The 22,523-nt window shown below is 36.1% G+C and overlaps 2 protein-coding genes, 1 long non-coding RNA gene and 2 pseudogenes across 3 annotated transcripts; 1 reads left to right on the top strand and 4 right to left on the bottom strand.

The window, feature by feature from the left end:
- Positions 1–2,038: 2,038 nt before the first annotated feature.
- Positions 2,039–3,798, bottom strand: LOC116195217 (wall-associated receptor kinase-like 1). Its single transcript, XM_031524210.1, has one exon. The coding sequence runs from the start codon at positions 3,196–3,198 to the stop codon at positions 2,251–2,253; it is 948 nt and encodes a 315-aa protein (XP_031380070.1). The 5' UTR covers positions 3,199–3,798; the 3' UTR covers positions 2,039–2,250.
- Positions 3,704–4,893, bottom strand: LOC116194000 (wall-associated receptor kinase-like 1). The gene is made up of 2 exons (XM_031522738.1): positions 3,939–4,893; positions 3,704–3,757 (listed from the first exon to the last, which is right to left on the bottom strand). Exons 1-2 carry the CDS (start codon positions 4,824–4,826, stop codon positions 3,704–3,706), a joined length of 942 nt encoding a protein of 313 aa, XP_031378598.1. The 5' UTR covers positions 4,827–4,893.
- Positions 4,894–5,728: 835 nt separating this feature from the next.
- LOC116193998 lies at positions 5,729–13,481 on the bottom strand (annotated as a pseudogene).
- Positions 13,482–13,954: 473 nt separating this feature from the next.
- LOC116197823 lies at positions 13,955–15,311 on the bottom strand (annotated as a pseudogene).
- Positions 15,312–19,880: 4,569 nt separating this feature from the next.
- On the top strand, positions 19,881–22,016 carry LOC116197824. The gene is made up of 2 exons (XR_004155103.1): positions 19,881–20,066; positions 20,458–22,016. It is a non-coding gene; the product is annotated as an uncharacterized LOC116197824 (long non-coding RNA).
- The last annotated feature ends 507 nt before the right edge of the window (positions 22,017–22,523 follow it).

The following is a 22,523-nucleotide window of genomic DNA, read 5'->3' as shown; positions in this document are numbered from 1 at the left end:
TTGGCCTTATGTATACTATCAAAAGAATATTATTAACATATTTCGGTGGCTGTTTTATTGTTCCATTTCTATAATTAAAACAAAATGCTTTCATTACCTTCCTGATAAGGCTAATAACAAAATATTCTTCGAGCTTTGATCAAATCCATGAGAAGCCACCTGATATGTGGAGGTATTGTCTCAATAATTAATGACTAATTGAGAGAAAATTTCATCAAACTATAAAAAAAGTCGACGCACCGATTATGCCACAGAGATTAGTAAAGGCCACCCCGTATAATTGAGACCAGCATAGCGTTCCTCATCAAGTACAGGGGCCTCCCTCGGTGCATTTCAATATCCTGACAGCACCACAACACATACATGCAATATCTAATATCGCATATTCCACTATATATAATATTTACATAATTAAAATAATGACATGGGTTTGCGAGAGGGACCGGATATTGTATTTTGATGACGTAGCTTCCCCACTTTTCAACTTTAGGAGGTGGCTGTGCGGGAGACAGGAAAATCTTTTGCTTATATATATATTGATAATATATATAATCTACATATAATTTCGTAAAATTTAATAGCATCTATATATGCATTCCACGTATATATAATCTATATATATGCCAACCGCATATATAGTCTATCAACTGCAAACATCACATATAAAGATTATATATAATCTTTCAAACTGTATCTTATAATTCTGTGGGGGATATATTCATATAATTTATATATTATACTGCATAATTAATGATAAAAGAATATATTTTTTTTTATTTAATAAGTGATGACGTGGTAAAGCGAGAGAGCTCAATTTCTTATTTTTGATGATGTTGCGGCGTGAAATTCGGCTCAGACTTTGTTTTCTTATATATATATATAGACACATACATATACTAATTCGGTCTACTTATTGTACTTCATTAATACGTGAAGTATCGGGACTTTCAACTATGTATATTTTACTTCAAACATTAGTACTGTCTAAATATGTAAAAATACCATCTTATTACTACTTAAAGTACTAAATTGATCTACTTGTATATTATTAGTACATGAAACCAGGCTGCCTGTCGTGACCCATCGTTAGAGAAGGAAGGACCAGGGGAGTGGTGGTTAGAGCCCAGAAGGGTTGTGTGAGGTTGGGTGCGAGCTGAGGTTCTTCTCATAGGGAGTGGGCTCCCAGTTATAAATTATTCACAAAAGCAAAAACCCGAACAACCGGCCGCAAGCGGTCAGCTATAGCAGGGCAAAATGGGTTAGCTATTTTCTGAAATTAACCTAGAACCCGTTCATTGTACATGGTAAAACGTGATCAATTTTTTCTTTTTGTTAATTTTATTACATATCACACCTGTTTTCCTTCTTTGCATTCAATAAAGTGCTGTCCCCATTAAGTGCTCAACAAGCCACCCCTCAAAAGCTGCGGACATTATTATCTCGACTCGAAAACCAAAAAGTTCCTTGCCCCGTGTGGCTCTGTACTTGTTTGATTCCTGGAAGCAAGAAACCATTTGATTCCTGAAAGCAGGAATATTTGATCCCTGGGAGCAAGAAACTAACACTGAATTTGTAGGGCCGTCGGTTTAATTTGGTTTATCAGCGAGTTCGTCCTAGAATCCCTTCTTGGGAGCTCTTGGGCTATCTTGTTTGGCTGTGCACTTAGGGAGGTTCTTGGTGTAGTTTTTAAAGGTGCGGGAAGACTTTTAGTCGTGTCTTCTGTTAAAATGGTGAACTGATTAGATTCTCGTCCCACGAGGAATAAGAAAAACAAGAGTCGATTAGTATTCGAAGACCGATGTGATACATGTGTCTTCATTCTCCATGGGCTGATAAATCAGCTAGCTAATGCTTTATCCTAAAGCATAATTTTATGGGTCCAGGCGACCTGGACATGAGAAGCTCCATTGTTTGCTAGTCTCCTCACAGTGAAAAGTCTCTCTCGAACAACTAGTGATCAAATTCTCTGGAATCTATTTTCTAAAACTGAACATAGGATGTCGATCGTGAGCATATATGCAATTTCCTTCACTTTGCGAATGGAAAAAATAGAGCTGTATGTCTGGTTAAAGGGACATAACACTGGGAATTGATTGAGGAGAGGCTTCTATGAGCCCTCTGTAAAGATAAAAAAAGATGAAATGAAAAACTGCTCTGCTTTATTTCATCCCATTTTCCTTATAAACACTAGCTTAAATGCACTGCAGGACAGTTGCTTAAGAAAAATAAGAACGTGACCATTGTAAACTTTCACCAAGTGTGTCCACGATTTATCGGGCTAACATCCAACACTGAATTAGTAACACCGGAAAGCACTTGAGAGCAGGTTGATGTGGAAACAATACTGCAAGTTTCAAATGCTTGATCAGCTTCACAGCATTCTATCAGTTCATCAATCTGTTGGACATTAGCAGGAGAGACTTGCCTCCTTATCCCTTCTAACTTCATTGCCACTTCCTTCATCGTTGGCCGTTTCCTGCCTTTCAGATACAGACATCTTTTCGCTAAGCTTGCTACAGCCATAATCTCCTCTTTCTCCCCGTGCTCTAGTATTTTAGGGTCGAGCATATCAGAGAGAAGACCAATATTCATCGCGAGAATGAAATATGCAGCCAAACTTTTGCCCTCTTTTGCTCCTACTGCAGACACCGGCTTTTGCCCCGTCAGGAGCTCCACAAGGACTACCCCCAAAATGTAGACATCACTTTTGTCTGTGAACTGACTAGACTGGAAGTATTCTGGATCCAAGTACCCAGAAGTTCCTTGAACCAGCGTCGTCAAATGAGTCTGATCGAGGGAAACTGACCTTGAAGTTCCAAAATCTGCCACTTTCGCTCGATACTTCTCGTCCAATAGTATGTTTGTACACTTAATGTCACGGTGGAATATGGGTATGGATGCTGCAGAGTGCAAGTATGAGAGAGCCCCTGCGACTTCCGTGGCGAGTCGTAGGCATACCTCCCATAACACTGGAAATTCCTCATTTGGTTCATGGAGATACTGATAAAGAGTCCCGTTTGGGATGAACTCGTAAACCAGTAATGGAACTTCGGTCTCCAAACAACATCCCAATAACTTAACCACATCTCTATGATTGATTTGTGAGAGGATGAGAACCTCGTTAATGAACTGTTCTACTTTTCCTGCATCGATTGCTGTAGACTTCTTGATGGCAACAATTCTTCCATCAGTTAGCATCCCTTTGTAGACAGTTCCTTGGCCGACTTTCCCAAGGATCCTATCTTCATTGAAATTGTCGGTAACCTTCTCCAACTCTTTGAGAACAAATAGTTTACTTTTCTCAACACTGCCTTTCAGTGAAGACAGCTGCTGCTGCAGCAAAATTCCGCCATTCCTTTTAAAGAACTTCTACTTAAGCTTCATTGTTCTTCTTTTCTTGAAAAATTGGTGTAACCATACCAATATCCAAACTAAGGGCACAACCCAAAGCCCTGCTCCAATTCCTGGGCAATAAATATGGGACAAATGTCGAGTTATATGCATGAAGCTCCTAAACTATTTCAGCTTATTTATGTCTTTTCAGATTATTATCGCCAATTCATGCATGCCTATGAAAGACAGAATGCATTTGTGAATTTGCATATGCATACTAAGTGATTCTGGAGCTAGTAAAATCACGTACCTAACATAACAATTCTGGACGTTCTTCCACTATCAATGCAGTGAAAGCCCCCTTGAGTATTTATGCACAAGTCTGGGCAATAATTGAGATCCCATTCTGCACATTCATTGACATCTACAGGTAGGAAGACCATCACGATCAATTAAATGCCCATAAGAAAGATCTGAACCGTATTTTAATGTCTAATTTTTCTTTTTTCAAGGTATTTAGCTATTGGTGGCATGATGAAATTGCTGAAATGGATGTAGGGAAGCGATGCAGTACAATAATTGATCTGACCTTGACACCCATTCACCAGATAGGGATTACCCGCATACCCATGACGGCAATAGAAACTCTGCCGTCTAAGAGCGAGCTCATCGGAGTATCCCTTCAAGCAGGATGTGTTTGCATCCCGTTGAGTATAAACTTGACTGGTTCGATTTAGCTGAACTGCAAGATCTGAATCGCCAGGAATCCCCCAGTCCAGCACACCCCGAACATAACCTTCCGTTATCAGCTCATGTAGATCAGTAAACTTGGGCCGGAACCAAGACTTCTTGGCTAGGAAATCGTAGTTGCAGTCCTTGTGCCTGGCTATTGATCCATCTTCTTTCACGAAGGCGACGCTGAATTGCTGAAGCTCTGGGGAGGAGATTCTCATCTTGCAGCAACCCTCGTGACCTGAACAATCGCTGTATCTACTGAAGTTCCCTCCCCTGCATCTGGATTTGCATCCCATGAGGATCGAATCAGTGTTATTGATCACTGCGAGGTGGCTGCAACCAATTGCTGCGGAGACGTTATCATCTGTGGAATAGGCAAATGGGCTTCCTTCCAAACTCGGGTGTATCCTAGTTGTTCCATTCTCATGGGCACAAATCTGGTTCGAATAGACAATTGGAAGCCTAACTTCAATGGTGCCACGACTATATCTGTAATCTTTATAATGTGGTAGAGAAATCTTCAGAACCTCCAAGTTGATCATCTTCAGCATAGGGACAGTGCCGTTTTTTAGGCAGAAAATCTCGTACCAATCGTTCAGGAAACACCTGCCACCTCCTATCCCAAATGGAAAAGGAACCTGCACTCCTCCACATGTTTCCTGGCAGTTGGCTTTCGCCAGGGCTGGTCCTGCTGCCACAGTTTGCATATTAAATGCCCCGAGTAGCACAAGTATCTGAACAACCAATTCTACTACCATGATCTCTCTTTCGACGATCAAAAGATAATCCTAATTCATGAATTATAGAAACAGTTAGAAGAAGAGCTTCTTGAATGGAGGCATGCTATATTCTTGCCTCTATTGAGTGCACAGGCAAATGACGAAATGATTGAATGGAGGACTAGCTTCTTCAAATGGATACAAAAGTTTGTCTGCTTAAAATTTTTTTTGCAGTGGCGAACAACACATGCACCGCATTGTGGACTCAAGCTAGTTAGGCCTTAGGGTCGGCAATAGATGACATAATATTGCTGTCTATTCGAGAAATTATCATTTAATTAGTCAGAGTCTAAGGGTACATCGATATTTTGTAAAATATAGTTTTAGTGCGTTTCATTCTGTTGCTACAGGATACTGATGAATATTTTTCATTCACATACTGTTAGGTTATTGGGATCCAAATGGCCCTTTTCAACTTTTCATAGCTTTACCAGAAGTGGATGTCCAGACATTCTATAGTGCAGTTCTACAGTGAATATCCATGGACGATGCTTCCTGCAAAGATAATGGTGATTTTAACGGTTGAGGTTCAACTCAGGAACTATGAGAAAGTTTCAACTCCGTTCCTTTGATCAAATTGCATGGTTGAGATTAAAGATATAGAATGCGGTCCTAATTGGGATATATACTGTGTTTGTTTGGAATGAATCCACTATATCCCTCAAGAAAAAGAAACACCAGAATCCATTGCAAAGATCTGCATGAGACCTACACTGCAGAAAAATAATAAAGTGCCTCTGAATACTGAATCATCTAGGAAGACCTTAACTAGTGCAGAAATGAGCATTTGAATAGCAAATCCATTAGTGATGGAACAAATGAGTTTATTGCTTGGTACTTGAACTTATGGGCTTGAAACTATTATCTTTCCGTAAAATGCCTTTTTAGAATCTTATCCATGGCATGGAAACATTTACAGTGATAGAGCAGTCAAGGGTCACTCTATGGAATATGCTCAGTGAAGAACTAATTTATAGCGAAAGGTAGATTAAATCGAACTTATGCTATAGCCTGCTTCATATCTTGCTGATCTGAAGGCAATATTGTGAGCTTCAATTCCATCAGTTTCGAAGTTCCCACTCCTTTCTTCAGTAGAGGAATGTGATGGCTTTCTTATTGCCTCCAACTCCATTGCTACTTGTTTCATGGTTGGCCGTTTCCTTCCACTCAAATTTAAACATCTTTTAGCTAGATCAGCGACCCCAAAAATATCTTCTTTCTTTCCTTGGAGAAGTACTTGAGCATCAAGTATGTCGAACAGGCGATCCTCCTCCATTGAGACAATGAAATATGTAGCCAAACTCCTTCCCTCTTCAGCTCTTACTGAAGAGATTGGCTTCTGCCCTGTTAAGAGCTCGACAAGGACCACTCCGAAGCTGTAAACATCACTTTTATCTGTGAACTGGCTTGACTGAAAATATTCTGGATCTAAGTAACCGAAAGTTCCTTGCACCAATGTGGTTAAATGAGTTTGGTCAAGGCCAACAGATCTTGAAGTTCCGAAATCTGCTACTTTTGCCTGATACTTTTAGTCTAAAAGTATATTTGTTGTCTTTACGTCTCGATGATATATGGGTATAGATGCTGCAGAGTGCAGATAGGAAAGATCTCTGGCGACCTCTGCGGCGATTCGTAACCGTACATCCCATGGAACTGGAAATTGGGTACTCGGATCATGGAGATACTGATACAGTGTTCCATTGGGGATGAACTCATACACCAGAAGAGGAACTTTAGTCTGCAAACAACAACCCAACAGCTTTACCACATTCCTATGATTGATCTGCGAGAGAATGAAAACCTCGTTGATGAACTGTTCGACATTCCCCTCATCTAGCTCTTTAGATTTCTTGATAGCTACAATTCTTCCATCTGTCAGCATCCCTTTGTAAACAGTTCCTTGGCTACCTCGACCGAGTATCCGGTTCTCACTGAAGTTGTGAGTTGCCTTTTCCAACTCTTTGGAGTCGAACAATCTGCTTCTCTCAACATTGCCTTCGGGTGAAGATAATTGTTGCTGCAGCAGAATTCCACCATTTTGTTTGAAGAACTTCTGCTTAAGCTTCATTTTCTTCCTCCTCTTAATGATTCGGTAAAGCCATCTTTGAAAGAGAAGTAAAAGCAATGCTCCTAGCACTCCTGCAACGGCTGTGCAATGAATTGCAGAAACTGGATTTAATCAGAACTGATGAAATTAATGTTGAAGCCATAGTCGGTCACATTGCACAGACCTCTATATGTATATATCTAAGAAAACAATTGCAGTTCTTGGAGTGACGCAATGTGTAATGGATAACCCACAAGCTTAGGGGCTAAATTGAAAGGACCAAGATGAAAAAATAATTTCGTAGGGGACCAAATGGAAATAAATAGAAATGAATATGGAAAGTCAATTTGCATGAACAGCTCATCGATGGCAAGCTCATATTGGACCATGCATGGAGTCACAGGAGAAAGAGATAGAGCAGAGAAGAAGAACGGAGAAGAGCGCATTCGAGACTACCCAGCCGAGTATTAGACCAACTGAGCACGAGACTTGTGACCAAAGTGCATTATTTCTTCGTTTTGGTGAGTTATCAGGACCTGTTTTCATTGTATCTCTCCATTGTTTAGCTTGGTCTAAGAGTTTTGGAGAGTAGATGGCCAATTTCAGTAGAGCTCTTTACTGTTCCTGTCTGCTTGAAATTATTAGATTATTTTGATGCTCAAATTAGTAACACGTTGGCTTTTAAGGAGTTTGATTTGGTTGCACCATTTTGGAAGTGTAAAATACCACTTGGGCCTATAAGCGATTGGGCTCATCTTCAACCTAAAAGTTCTAGCTAATAAATTGTGGTACCCAACCTCTTATAAACTTGTGGAATTCTTTATATATTTCCGACGTGAGACTTAACTCATTCTTAACTCTCAACAGAAAGTTATTGAATTGCAAATTAAAAAAAAAAAAAACTACGATGAACAACGACTTTTGGGCTGATTTTCCATCCCGATTACTTCACCTTTTTATGCATCGTTTGTCCTAAAGCATAGTTCATTATTCAAGGTTTCCCTAGACACCGCAATCACACAGAATTTTGAAGTCAGTAGAGGGAGAACCGAGCTCTGTAATTTAGGTTTGTGAGCTGCTCACGACTGCCATTCTTAACAACAAACAGTCACTTTGTAGGGCTCGTTTGGCTTGATATCCTATCTTAAAGATTTTTTCGCATATGAACTCATATAAGAATTTTCTATTTCCTTTAAATTTTTGGGATTTTTCTGAAATAATTAGTATTTTTCCGAAATTTGTGTGCTTTATGGAATTTTGGTTTAGAGATATGTCAACTCCTCAGTACCTGGTTTTAACCTATTCTGAAATCTATGTTTTCGGGGCGGTTGATTTAGCTGGCTTTGATATTTGTTAAAACCGAGAATACTACTTTCCAAATATTTGATTGGCCGATAAGTGGTTTTAGGTGATAAATACTCACAAGGATATATTTTCGAGTCATACTAGGTGGATAGGTCGATTTGTCACCATAGTAGGAAATCAATAGTATTTTGGCCATTTTTGATTAGGGAATTTTTCGGACCTCATAGAATAAGTTAGATCATACGTGTGAATCAGTAGTAATGATATACTTGGGGAGCACCCCGCGCTCTGCCGTGGGTTGAAAAAATATTCTTTAAGTTTTCGTGTTTATCGTAATAATGATGATGATGATGATAAAAACAAAAACTACTTGTATATACTCTCCATTGATAGTAAATAATATACATTAGTTGAATACACATGCGTTGCACGGGGAACTGTACAAATTATCTCTTAATTATTTCGATAGAGAAAAATGTTATAAATATATGCACGAAGTATAAACTCGTGAAAGAAAATTGAGGAAAAGAATATAATTGAATTAATATATGGAAGCAAATATATCAATCAAAAGAAAATAAAAAAATTCTCATACAAATATGTGAACAGATGAACTGAATGAAAATATGCTAGCAAATATATAACCATAGAAATACTAATTCTCCAAGCAAAATATTATAATAAAGTAAGTGATGAGAAAACCTGATGTATACTTTTTAAAACGATCAAATTGAAATAGATCAATTGATGTTGGCAGTGGATGAGTATGCAACACAATATACATATAAAGTCTGCAAAGACACCAACCCATCTTTGCAAACGATAATATAATGATAAAAGTTCAGTGTAAATGACATCTATATATATAGCTCAAATATAATTAAAATCTCGCAAAAAGAAAAATCTCTTTTTATTTGCCTCTCTTTGTTCAACTCATGCAGTAGGTAAATACATATATTATATGTATATATAAACAACACAATATGAAAAGCAATATAAACAAATAATACTATATGAACAGGAATTTAATTGTGGTTAATATTATAAAAATATATTCGCCATAATACAAAGGGCAACTCTATGGATATTATAAACTCTTGTTATAATTGCTTTCCAACTCTTTGTTACAATATATATGAACGACAATTCGATTGTTACAATATAGAAAATTTTCTAAATAGCAGCTAATATATATAATATATACTCTGTTGGCCGATGTGCAAATAATATATATATATATTTTACTGTATAATTAATGATAAAAAAATTCTTTGGTACAATAGTGATGACGTGGCAAAGCAAGAGAGCTCCATTTTATTCTACTGTATTATTATGTGACGACGTGAGAATTCGGCTGAGAGTTCTGCTTCTTATTTTTGATGATGTGACAGTATGAGAATTCGACTTAGGCTTTGTTTTAATATATATATAGAATACAGATTTTTCAAAAGAAGGTAATAATTAATATTTCATAAGCATAAAAGCTAACATTTCTCTCCGTTAATCTTAATTTGAATTTTCAATATTTCCAACTAGTAAAACATGATCACAATATAAGATGCCTTAAGAGGCCCACTAATTTATGTAGATGAACTTTACTTGTAGTAGGGGTTATATATTCATTAAAGCATCTTGTCATCACATCCAAGTTAACCAAGCAAGAATTAGTTTCAATCAACCGGTTGGTGTAACCTTATGACTTGCATTCACTAACAAAATATAACTACATTTAAGGTCACGGATAAAAAAAAGATAACTTAAAAATTGGAGACATTTTGAAATAGGCTTTTTACCAATATACATTGATTTTAGGTGGTTAGGCGCTTGAGGTTGAAGAGAGAGTTTGAACCTTAGTGGATTGACTCCACTTGAGCCTAAATTAATTGGGCTCGTTGGAGTTACGCGTACCAAGTGGTGCTTATCAGGAATAAAAAAGATTTTTATACTTAAACTAAGCCCCATTAACTCTCATATATCAACTGGGGTCACCGATGAAAAGACAAAGACTTTTTATACTTAAATATTAAAAAAATTTAAAACTAAAAAAGAAGAGAACGGGGTGGGGGTCCCCGGCGAGTGTGAGAGGGACGAACCTCCTTTAATGATTTAGTATAATTTTAAACTATTTTTATATAGGATCAATTTGCAATATATACATAAATTTGGAGGAAAAAAAAGTTGATGGGGAAAAACTTTTCAATATAATTTATTCGGGCCATAACGATCCCAACGAGTCAAACGAATTACTTGCTACATTATTTTTACATGTTTAAAGACACACAATAAGAGGAAGAGATTTTTTTAAAGTAATTTAAAAGTAAAAGTAATCAAAAATATTTTAAAAAAGGAAATAAAGAAAAAATGAAAATGGGAGAATCCATGCAAATGGGGAAATTTCCCCTACTCACCGCAAACGAAGGACGGACCAACTTTAATGTTTTAGAGACGATTTCGATTATAGATTTATCTCTTGATCCCAATATATCGAGCTATTAGTTTAGGGATGATCCACGTAAGTAACTAGGATTCACTTATGTTGTTTGCGAAAGATCGAAATGGTAGTTTTTATTGCATGTCATGAAAATTATTTGAACTATTATGTGGTTGAAAATAAAATCTTTATAATTGTTTGAGCATGTGCTAAATTTCATGATTCTTAAATGAGGATCAAGTATAAAAAATTTAAGGAGATGATTATGATCTTATTATTGAAGGGTGATGCTACCACAGTTGGCTCATTGTGATTCTTTTTTTAACCGTTGCTGTACACTGTTCTAATTCTTTTTATTCATCGAAGTACCAAAATACAGGGAAATTGAATTCTTGATTTGGTTTTATCTGAATGTGCTTTATTGGAAATTGTTCCAATTCTTTTTATCCTTTTTTTCCTTTTGGATCTTCCTATTGTTCAGATATTTCAATTATTGATTTTATAAAATCCGAATAATTGACCTTAGAATATGAATTATTTGAACTTTGACATCCAAAATTATTCGAAAAGTTATAAAATTTGTTGAAAATTGATATATTGGAATTATCATGTTTTTTAAGGATCATTTGTTTATTCCATTATTGGGTATGGGGATATTGTTGATGGACCATTACCAGTGGATTGAACTAGTACTAGTAGATCGTTACCAACGGTTAAGCTAGTAAATATATAGTGGACTGTGCAATAGGATGAAGTGTCATGATACGTAGTGTCATGAGCATATTTGGAATTATTGAATTCATAATGCATATAAGCAAAATGGTGTTGAATGCGTATTATTTGAATGATTTATGAACTTCAATATTATATTGGGTTATATGCTTATGAAATTTTGTTATTGCATGGTTTAAAATAATTGTTAAGAAGTATTTTTATGAACAAGTTGTCTTTCTTGTACTATTTAGAATCAAGATTATTTTATCGATACTTGATCGATCGAAATAAGTGTTGGTTACTTGCTGCATGTGGAGCTCGCTCTTTTATTAACTCAAACCCCCCCCACCACAACAAATATAGAGCCAGGAGATCAGTACGGTAATAGAGCCGCTTTCGGAGGTGTCTAGAGGCTCTCGAATTCTTCTAACTTTATATTTTAGTTCCAAGACCTTCTAAATTCTATTTTGATGAGGAAGTTAGATTTGGATCTTGGATTTTATTATCAGCTCTTATCGCGATGATTATTAGCTTTCTGTTGGAGACTTTTTTCCAATATTAAAGTTGTAATTATAGAACCTTTTTTCCGTTGGAGGCTTCTCTTGCTACATTAACTTAGTAGCTTGCGGCCGTTCACTCCCAAGAGTTCGTCTGAAATTTTATAGAACCTCATAAAACGTAAGCCTCAAGATTTCAATTAACTCATAAATCTCAAGATTTTTCGTTAATAGTCTGAAATTGGCACGTGACATTATGTATATTAAAACAAGCAAATAATACAATTTATCGAAGGACAATGAATAATGCTCGTTTATACATAAGATTCGGAGATACATACCGATCATTGCCAATTTAGCTATTCTGTTGCCGTCCGGACAGGAATAGTGGCCTGGCATGTTCACGCATCTCCAAGGACAGCTGTTGAGCCTTGGATCTTCACATTCGTTAATGTCTGTAAAGATCACATAACCGATTTGAATATTAGAAACCAGGAATCCAGCAAAAAAGAATTTTAGAAGTTAGGATTCTTTCATTCGAAGTTCTCGATAAATTAGTTTGATTATACACATAAGTGATTATTCATTTACATACGATTGATATCGGAATGGTTTTATGCTTTTGAAACTGTCTTTAACATGTACCATAACGGTATGCTGGATAACCATGAGCCGTGATACTCCCACGAATTGACTGAATAAAGCAAGAGTTATCAACCCATGATTTCAAAGCACTCACCTTGACATCCATCGACGAGATAAGGATTACCACTGAAGCCGGAGGAGCAATAGCATTGTAGATAAAGCAGTTCGTTGTACCCGTACGCATCTGAGCTAAGCCATGTACAATTATAAACACCGTAAATTGGATTCAGGTCGATCCCAATATTTGTATTATTGGGTATGCCCCATTCTAACAACGCTGGCACGTATTCCCTAGTACTTAGTGAATAAAGATCAGTAGCATTGGGTATGAACCAGTATCTGTCACCTAGGAAAGCATAACTGCATCCACTGTCATATATCGAGGAAGCATCTATGTTCTGGAAGTTGATGTCGAAGGCCTGAAGATTCGACGGGATTGTGTTCTGGCAACAGTCGACGCCTGAGCAATCGCTGAACCGACTTGTGCTGTTGCCATTCCTGCACTTGGACTTGCATCCAACGATGGTGGATTTGGTGTTGCTCATGAGAGCAATGACGTGGCATCCGATGGCAGTGAACATGTTAAGAGTCTGGGAGAAGATGAAGCTGCTCCCAACCAGGCTGGTGGGGGCAATAGGTCCCTCTTCAACCATGTCGATGCAGTTTGGGCTCGAATAAGTTATTGGGAAGCTGACGTTGATTAGCCCATCAGTTCTTTCCCTTTCATCTGGTAGCGATATGTTCGACACTTCTAAGCGGATCTTCTTCAGCCAGGGAACAACAGTGCCATTCCTCCCCTGCTGGCAGACCACCTCATACCAATCGTCCAGGAAACAGCCGGCTCCGATGCCAAATGGAAAGGGGATGGTAACATCTCCACATTTGTCCGTACAATGGGCCTTTGCCACCGGGAAATTTCCTGCTAGTGCTTCTACACGGGACGAACCTAAAAGCAGAAGGACTAAAAGCGTCAACTGCACGATGCCCATTACCATTTTTATGCTTCTTCTTTTAGATGAAGATATATTCTGACCTTCCATTATTTATTCTCCAGGTTTAACTCAAGGTTTGGACGATTACTACAAAGAGAGAAATTGCTTAACGAAACAAAGAAACCTAATTGCGTTTCTAGGATAGCGACTCCTCCGTATTGACATATGCAGAATTAGTCAAATTCTTCATAAGGGGCCATATATCTAAATGAGAAATTATTATCGACACTATAAGATTGGAAGACGATATAATCAATAAAGCCGACGTCAATATCAAGAATGCTTGAAATCTATTCGATCAGATGAACTTTAATGGAATAAATATTGGAGTTGAATCAACTCAGAATATAGAATTAGACCAGCATGGGACCGTTTGGTGTGGAAAACGATGCCTTGCCTCAGAGTCGTGTGCTGGCATTTGCTGCTTATGACCTTGTGTTACAAAGTTTATTTTAAATATAATCCCAATAAGATAATGGCAAAGGACCATTCTAAATTTATATAGGTTGCCAAAGAGGAGAAACCCAAATGATCTGTTCACCATATGTCACTGGACAGTAGTGGGTACACGTTGGTCGTCGAACTCATACCATCAGCTGCTTCGTATTCTGCTGATCTGAAAGCAACATCGTGAGCTCCAATCCCATCCATTTCGAAGGTCGCATGCCTTTCTTGATTGATCTGTTGTTCATGCCTTACGGCTTCCAACTCCATCGCCACTTCCTTCGTGGTTGTTCGCTTCCCCCCATTCAGATTTAAGCATCCCTTTGCGAGATGAGAAACTGTGATTATCTTGTCTTTTTTTTCCTTCGTTCAATACTTCTTCCCTCCAGTGCTCTCAGTGAAGAATTGGCTTCTGCCCAGTCAAGAGCTCAACGAGGACCCCTCCAAAGCTGTATACGTTGCTTTTGTCTGTAAATTGGCTTGGCTGGAAGTACTCAGGATCTAAATACCGAAAGTTTCCTTGCACCAACGTGGTCACATGAGTCTGACTGAGGGCCACCGATCTAGAAGTTCCAAAATCAGCAATTTTCGCTCGATACTTTGCATCTAAAATTATATTCGTTGTCTTTATGTCTCGATGGTATATCGGTATAGACACTGCAGAATGCAGATAAGAAAGAGCTCCAGCAACCTCTGTAGCAATTAGCAGGTGTACGTCCCACGGAACTGGAATCTCCTCATTGGGATCGTGGAGATACTGATAGAGCATCCCATTTGGGATGAACTCACACACGAGAAGAGGAACTTCGGTCTCCAAACAGCAGCCCAACAGCTTAAACTCATTCCTGTGATTGATCGGTGAGAGAATGAAAACTTCATTGGTGAACTGTTCGACATTTCCCTTGTCCAGCACTTACATTTCTTGATAGCAACAATTCTTCTGTCTATCAGCATCCCCCTGTAGACGGTCCCTTGATCGCCCTGGCCAAGTATCCTGTTCTCATTGAAGTTATCGGTGGCCCTCCCAAACTCCTTGGAATTGAACAACTTGTCTTTCTCGACGTTGCCTTCATGTAAAGATGACTGTTGCTGCAGTAGAAGACCACCGTTCTGTTTGAAGAACTTCTGTTTGAGCTTCATTTTCTTCCTTCTTCTAATGGCTCTGCATAGCCACCTCACACAAGAAGGAAAAGCAATGCTCCAACAAGTCCTCCAATAACTGCAGAATGAGAAATTGACAAAGGTGAATCAATACCGAATTGTTAATTCTTGATATGAGAAGTAACATGAAGCACCTTAACATTATACATTTGCAGGAAATCAATTAATAAAGATTCAAGAGAGCATTCCCATCATTGCCAATTTAACTTCTCTACTGCCATCCACACGCTTATAGTACCCTCGCTTATTCAAGCATTTCCGGTGACAGTCGGTGAGCTTTGGATCTTCGCATTCATTGATGTCTATGGACATGAAGATCACATGGCAAAGCTTAAGTTCTAAAATTGGCATCAGAACATCAAAAGCAAAATAAATTCTAAATTATTCAATTATTTGAGCAAAAATATTCTGCCATTAGCAGTATATGGAATAAACATTCAACCTGAGATTTTGAAGTACATACCTTGATATCCTTGTCCAAGATAGGGGTTACCATTAAATCCAGAGTAGCAACGGCATTGCAAATATGGCAGCCTGTCGTAACTGTCAGAAGCTAAGCCGTAACTGTTGCAAGAGTATCCTGTAGCAACTAAATTGTCGTTCATATATATATATTGTAGCAAAATATAGAGTTGGAAATCAATATTAACTAGGGTTTATAATATTTATAGAGTTGCCTGTTTCATTGTGGGCAAATATATTATTATAATATTAACCACAATCAAATTTCCATTTACATAATATCCATCTCTCTTTCTATATATTTATAATAAAGTCTAGAGTTGAATTCTCATACCACCATATTATCAAAAATATAAAACGTTCTTTCGCAATACCATGTCATCATTTATATAGTAAGAAAATTTTTATATTCTTTTATCAAGAAGTATTTATTCACCGAGAAAATATATTCATAATATTTACTTATATAATATATATAGTAGAATATGTAGATTATATCTTGTTCATTTTAGAAATATATATATATATATATATATATTTGTAGTATATATCATATATTGAGACTTAGACTGCTGTTATAAATTATATATATGACATATATATAGTATAGGGGAACTTAGACTATTATTTCTTGATATGAAAATTTCATTATATTGGAACTTGATATTCGATAGGAAATTTTCTTATTAGTTTGTATGATGTTTGCACTATATATAATGTAAATGTTTATTCGATATACTAACACCAGTATCTTATATATATTTGGTCGATTTGCAAGACTGCACCAGTATTGCAATAGGCTTCGTCATGTTTCGTCAAGTTTTCTCGAAATCCATAATCGTTAAATACATGTATTTTTTTTTATAAAAGTAATTTATTTAGGATGTTATCTTTTTAATTGGATGTTAATTTGTCTAGTGCGTATTTAGAACTACTATATTTGCATGAAATTTTTCTTTATAATTTATTTTTAATCTATATCATAATAGATTTTGAAGTGTTACAATGATTTATCATATATTAAAAGAATTGAGACCGGAAGAAATAACGAAATTATCAATTCTGATATGAGTTTCCTTTATAAAGAGGTATACTTTACGTGTGTGACAGAATATATTCTTTTACTAATCAAAATTAAATTATTACTAATTTGTTATTTCTAATGAAATTAGGAATCATTGAGGCATATAAGTAAAAGAAAGTCTCAGATTGATCTGTTTCAGGCCTTACTTTGAAAAGAAGTTTATGCATAATTAATAATTTCAAGATAATTACATTCTTATCAAAGTATCGTTCAGTTGATGTTGAAATAAAGATATCATTTTTGCTTAGTCGATATGAATGATTTTTTTAATTTATTGATATCCTTAGCATAATTCATTCGGTTTAAACTAAATTTTATTTATGCATAACCTGTAAAATTATTTAGATTATTAGTTGCAATAAAAAATTATTCAATTGCGCCCGCTCATCAACTAGTTTACGTGAAAATCGGGAAGAGCAGAGATATATGTTCATGGAACATGAATTCACCTCCATGTCCCTAATTAAACATCCGTGTACCTCTCCAATCAAGCAAAGTGGAGTAAATATTATGCCAAAAGGTTTAGTTTGGGGATCAGGACATGATAGACTTATATTATACGGCATGAAATTAAAGTGTCTCAGTAATTAAGAGTTCCTCTGAAAAAAAAAAACGTACAGACAAACAAAGAAAGAAGGAAACATGCTCAAAAACTTTCTGGGACATCTTTTAATTAAAGATATTTCTCTCGGGTCTCGGGTCTCGCGTCATATCTACTGCAGTATATATGGTGGCACTTGTTGACCACCGTTTCCTTCTTTCCAATTTTCTCAATTCGCCATTGGGGAAGTGCCTGCTCCTGCTAATGCTTCTGAACTGATGAACAAACTCAAGAGCAGAAGGATTTGCACTGCTGACAGCATAATAATGACGGGCAGCAGTTTTATGGTGCTTGTTTTAGACAAATCCTAGATAGGGCTCTCAAGATATATCATCGATATGATCGGCGTTATAATTGGTTTTTATGTGAGTATATATGAATTAATTATGGTAAACAAGAAGATAAGATATATTTCATAATCTGCAATTCAATTGGCCGGAAAATTAGTTCCCAGGAAAAGAATTCTTTCATTTTCATCTTGACTCAAACCAAAAGACACCGCAAATTTGAAATATATACATAAATTTGGGGGAAAAAAAAGTTGATGAGGAAAAACTTTTCAATATAATTTATTCGGGCCATCGCGACGAGTCAAACAAATTACTTGCTACATTATCCCTACATGTTTAAAAACACACAATAAGAGGTAGAGATTTTTTTTAAATAATTTAAATGTAAAAATACTAAAAAAAATTTAAAAAAAGGAAAAAAAGAAAAAAGAAAATGGGAGAACTCCTGCAAGTGGAGAAATTTCCCCTACTCGCCGCAAATGAAGGATGGACTAGCTTTAAAGTTTTAGAAAAGATTTTGATTATAGATTTATCTCTTGATCCCAATCTATCGGCTTTGAGCTATTAGTTTAGGGATGATCGATGAAAGTAACTAGGACTCACTTATGTTGTTTGCAAAAGATCGAAATCATAGTTTTTATTGCATGTCATGAAAATTAATCCAACTATTATGTTGTTGAAAATAAAATATTTATAATTGTTTGAGCATGAGCTAAATTTCATGATTCTTTAATGAGGATCAACTATCAAGTATCAAAAATTTAAGGAGATGATTATGATCTTATTATTGAAGGGTGATGCTATCACGGTTGGCTGAAAAAATAACCGTCGTGGTTCTTTTTCTAGCTGTTACTATACAAGTATTCCAATTCTTTTTATTGATTTGAGTACCAAAATATAAGAAAATTGAATTATTAATTTTGTTTTATCTGAATGTGCTTTATTCTTTTCTCCTTTTGGATCTTCCTATTGTTCAGATATTTCAATTATTGATTTTATGAAATCTGAATAATTGACCTTATTTGTGAAGTTCCTCTGAGAATATGAATTATTTGAACTTTGACATCCAAAATTATTCGAAAAGTTATTAAATTTGTTGAAAATTGATATACTGGAATTATCATTTTTTTAAGGACCATTTGTTTATTCTATTATGGGGTATTGCGATATTGTTAGTGGACCGTTACCAGCATATTGAACTGGTATGGTATAGTGGAGTGTTAACAGTGGGTTAAACTGGTATTAGTAGATCATTACCAGCGGTTAAGCTAGTAAATATATAGAGGGTTGTGCAATAGGATGAAGTGTCATGACAGTGACAAGACAGTGAGCATATTTGGAATTATTGAATTCATAATGCATATATGCAAAATGGTGTTGAATACGTATTATTTGAATGATTTATGAACTTCAATATTATATTGGGTTATATGCTTATGAAATTTTGTTACTGCATGGTTTAAAATAATTGTTAAGAACTACTTTTATGAACAAGTTGTTTTTCTTGAACTATTTAGAATCAAGATTATTCTATCGATACTTGATCAATAGAAATAAGTGTTGGTCGCTTGTTGAGCATGTTAAGCTCGTTCTTTTATTAATTTTTTTTTACTCCAAATATGGGGCCAGGAGATCAGTAGGGCAATAGAGCCGTAAGAGAGTGGCTCGAGAATTCAGAGGTGTCTAGAGGATCTCGAATTCTTCTAACTTTATGTTTTAGTTCGGAGACCTTCTAAGTTCTATTTTGATGAGGAAGTTAGATTTGGATCTTGGATTTTATCATCAGCTCTTATCGCGATGATTATTTGCTTTCTTTTGGAGACTTATTTCCATTATCAAAGTTGTAATTATAGAAACTTTTTTTTTTTCCGTTGGAGGCTTCCCTTGCTACATTAACTTACTAGCTTGCGGCCATTCACTCCCACGAGTTTTAGTCTGAAATTTTATAGAACTTCATAAAACGTAAGCCTCAAGATTTCAATTAACTCTCATAAAATCTCAAGATTTTTCGTTATAGTCTAAAATTGGCACGTGACACAATGTCTATTAAAACAAGCAAATAATACGATTTATAGAAGGACAATGAATATGTGAAGTCCCGAATTTTCCATAGGAATATATTTAGATTTTTCAATTTAGATTTTTCTGTTTTTTATCATTTATTGGGTGTCAATAATTTATTTGGAAATAAATATTAAAAATCTTATGATTTCTTAAAGTTTGATAATCAAAGTTTAAAGTTAAAATGAGTGGGGATTAAGTGGTGGCTAGCATGCACCATAATACACCCAATAATTTCCCCAAAACCCAATCTTCTCCACCGCCACCAATTTCTTTTCATAATATTCGTTCCTTTTCTTTTCTTTTCATCTCTTTGGCTGAAAAAAAAAGGGAAAAAGAAAAAACTCAGAGGCAGGGGGGTTGAGAGAGTGAGCGAGAGAGAGAGAGACTCGGATAGTAAGGGGGAGCGCCAAAGGCTCCATCTCCGTAATATCTAGTGAGACTAGTGATTCGACTCCATCCTTCGTCCAAGCTCTCCTTCTCAGGTATTGTCTACTCTCCTCTTCATTATGTTTGATTGGTCTCTAGCCGCAAGCAACACATCACCAAACAGAGGTGACAGATCAATTCAGTTTGATAGGGTACAAAAGCCCGAAAAGCAGTAAAACTTCTGTTCTTTGCTTTCGTTTTTGATCACTTATGAAAACCCTTTTTGCTTCCTTGGTTGTTCCAGTTACTAGGCTTAAATTTGAGCTAAGCAATCTTTGAAATTTATGATTTAAATGTTAAAAATCGTTTGGCTTTGAATTCCATCGATACTGATTCTTTTATGTTACATTTCGGATAGTCTATATTCCTTATTTTTCTGGCCAGCCCTTAATTGTTTATTTTGGGCAAAAAATTAATGTTGTGGGTTATCCTGTAATCGCGGTCTAGGCATGGTTTTTACAGCTAAAGGGACGGAGGTGTTTGAGGAGCAATAAGTTATGATTTTGGGCTCGGTTTTGAGATAGGTGTCTCGAAACTAATCATTGTTAGTTTGTATTCGTCAATTCCAAGCTCGAACGAGTTCTTTTTGTTTGTTTCGTATGAAAGGTTTACTTAAACATTCCTCGAGGACCTTATGTAATATAAATATGTTCATTGTGAGTTCCCCATGAAATTTAACCCTTAAGCATTAGATTCAATCTTTATTTAGATGCATGTCTGGTGAGATATGAAAGCCCTTATTAGAATATAATTTTTATCTATCGTTGACATTTAGCTGTTCTTGATTGAATCTTAAGTGGTGGATAGTTCTTGTTCTTGACTTTATTCTGCTGGGTTTAATTGGTTTTGTGTATTTAATTTACATGGCTGAGTTTCTTATCATTGGGTTGTACACTTTAGTAGATTTCATTTCTTGTGGGTTAGTCAATGTGATCTGAATGACTGTGATGATTGGATCTTTATGGAATTGATTGGGATTGCAATTGGGTTCTTGTGTGCTGTAAATTATTCCTTGTGGTTGACTTTACTTAATCTTGTTTTTTGGATTTCACATATAAGGGTGCGTGGTGTGTGCTAAGTTTTATCATTGATGGCTGTTGTGGTGCCAGATGTATATTATAGGAATGGATTAATTGATATTGGTCAATTATCATGTTAAGGTTATTATTCTATAAGTTAAATTACGCATACGAGTTATATGTTAGTGTGTGATTTTGTCTGTTGGACTTGGCGGGATATGAGATGGATTGACAAGCCGTTGGTCCAGCGGAATATAAAACGGACATTAGGCCGCTGATCCAACGGAATATAAAACGGACATAAGTCTAAAGGTCGAGATCGGGATTGATTATGGGTGATTCGGAGGTTGTGGGGGAGACATATGGAGATAGACTATAGATTCATGACGAGTCATGGTACCGTTATGAATGGAATTTCATGTTTATCTTTAATGAATGCAAATTCGAGTGTTGCAATATTTATTCGTGATCGTGTTTGGAGTGTGAAAGCGACATCTATGATTGTAGAATTATTAGCTTGATATGGTTGATTTGGAAATATGAATGTGGGTGATGTGTTTACCGAAGTGGGCTTAATGTAAAGCATATGTTTATTCTAATTATATATTTAGTCTAGAATTTATTTGTGTGTGGTAATTAAGTTAGACAGCTCTTGTCAGTTTGTCTCTGGTGGTGTACCTTGAGTCATTTGATAATTCTTCTTGTTATGCCTGATTTGATTTTTACTGAGGAGTTCTGACTAACTTGGTTATTTTGGTTAAACTTGCTGAGCTATGTAAGCTCACTCTATTTCCACATCTTTCACGGGGAATCATTGTCAAACGAGAGCTTTTTACATGATTTCTTGAATCGGAAGGCGCGTGTCTTACTTGACTGTAAACTTACTTAATCGGGGCTCAAATGATTCTGGGATATTCAATTGACATGTATTTGAAATTTACTGAGATGATAAATCGGACCCTGAGAGGATTACGATTTGTATAGTTATTTGATCGAAGTTCCAAACCGTTCACATTATTTTATATGGTAATTATGAAGGACGTGTTTTCCTGTGTTTAAAGGTTTGAGTTTGTCCTTGAACAAGGAGTTAAGTTCGAGAAAATTATTGTAAAACACACAGGTAATTTTAGGTATTTTAAATTTTGGAAATTAAAATTTTAATTGGTTTTGTATCTTGTAAAAGAGACGTTATAGAATACATTTAAGTTTTTGTATAATGGAATGTATTTATGGATTTTATTGTGGAAAAATGCAGGATTTTATAGAATAATGCTCGTTTGTACATAAGATTCAGAGATACATACCGATCATTGCCAATTTAGCTATTCTGTTGCCATCCGGACGGGAATAGTGGCCCGGCATATTCGCGCATCTCCAAGGACAGCTGTTGAGCCTTGGATCTTCACATTCGTTAATGTCTGTAGAGATCACATAACCGATTTGAATATTAGAAGTCAGGAATCCAGCAAAAAAAGAATTTTAGAAGTTAGGATT

The sequence above is a fragment of the Punica granatum genome, chromosome 2, assembly GCF_007655135.1.
Source record: "Punica granatum isolate Tunisia-2019 chromosome 2, ASM765513v2, whole genome shotgun sequence".
In the NCBI taxonomy this organism is placed as follows: Eukaryota; Viridiplantae; Streptophyta; class Magnoliopsida; order Myrtales; family Lythraceae; genus Punica; species Punica granatum.
Note: the sequence above shows the minus strand (reverse complement) of the source record. Positions and strands in the feature narration are given on the sequence as shown.

What these genes read in the sequence shown, in the direction of transcription:
- LOC116195217 (XM_031524210.1), bottom strand. Translation starts at nt 3,198, where the DNA reads ATGCTAACTGATGGAAGAATTGTTGCCATCAAGAAGTCTACAGCAATC.
- LOC116194000 (XM_031522738.1), bottom strand. Translation starts at nt 4,826, where the DNA reads ATGGTAGTAGAATTGGTTGTTCAGATACTTGTGCTACTCGGGGCATTT. An exon ending in ATGCGGGTAATCCCTATCTG is followed by an intron (nt 3,758 to 3,938) that starts GTGAATGGGTGT and finishes TCCTACCTGTAG; the next exon opens with ATGTCAATGAATGTGCAGAA.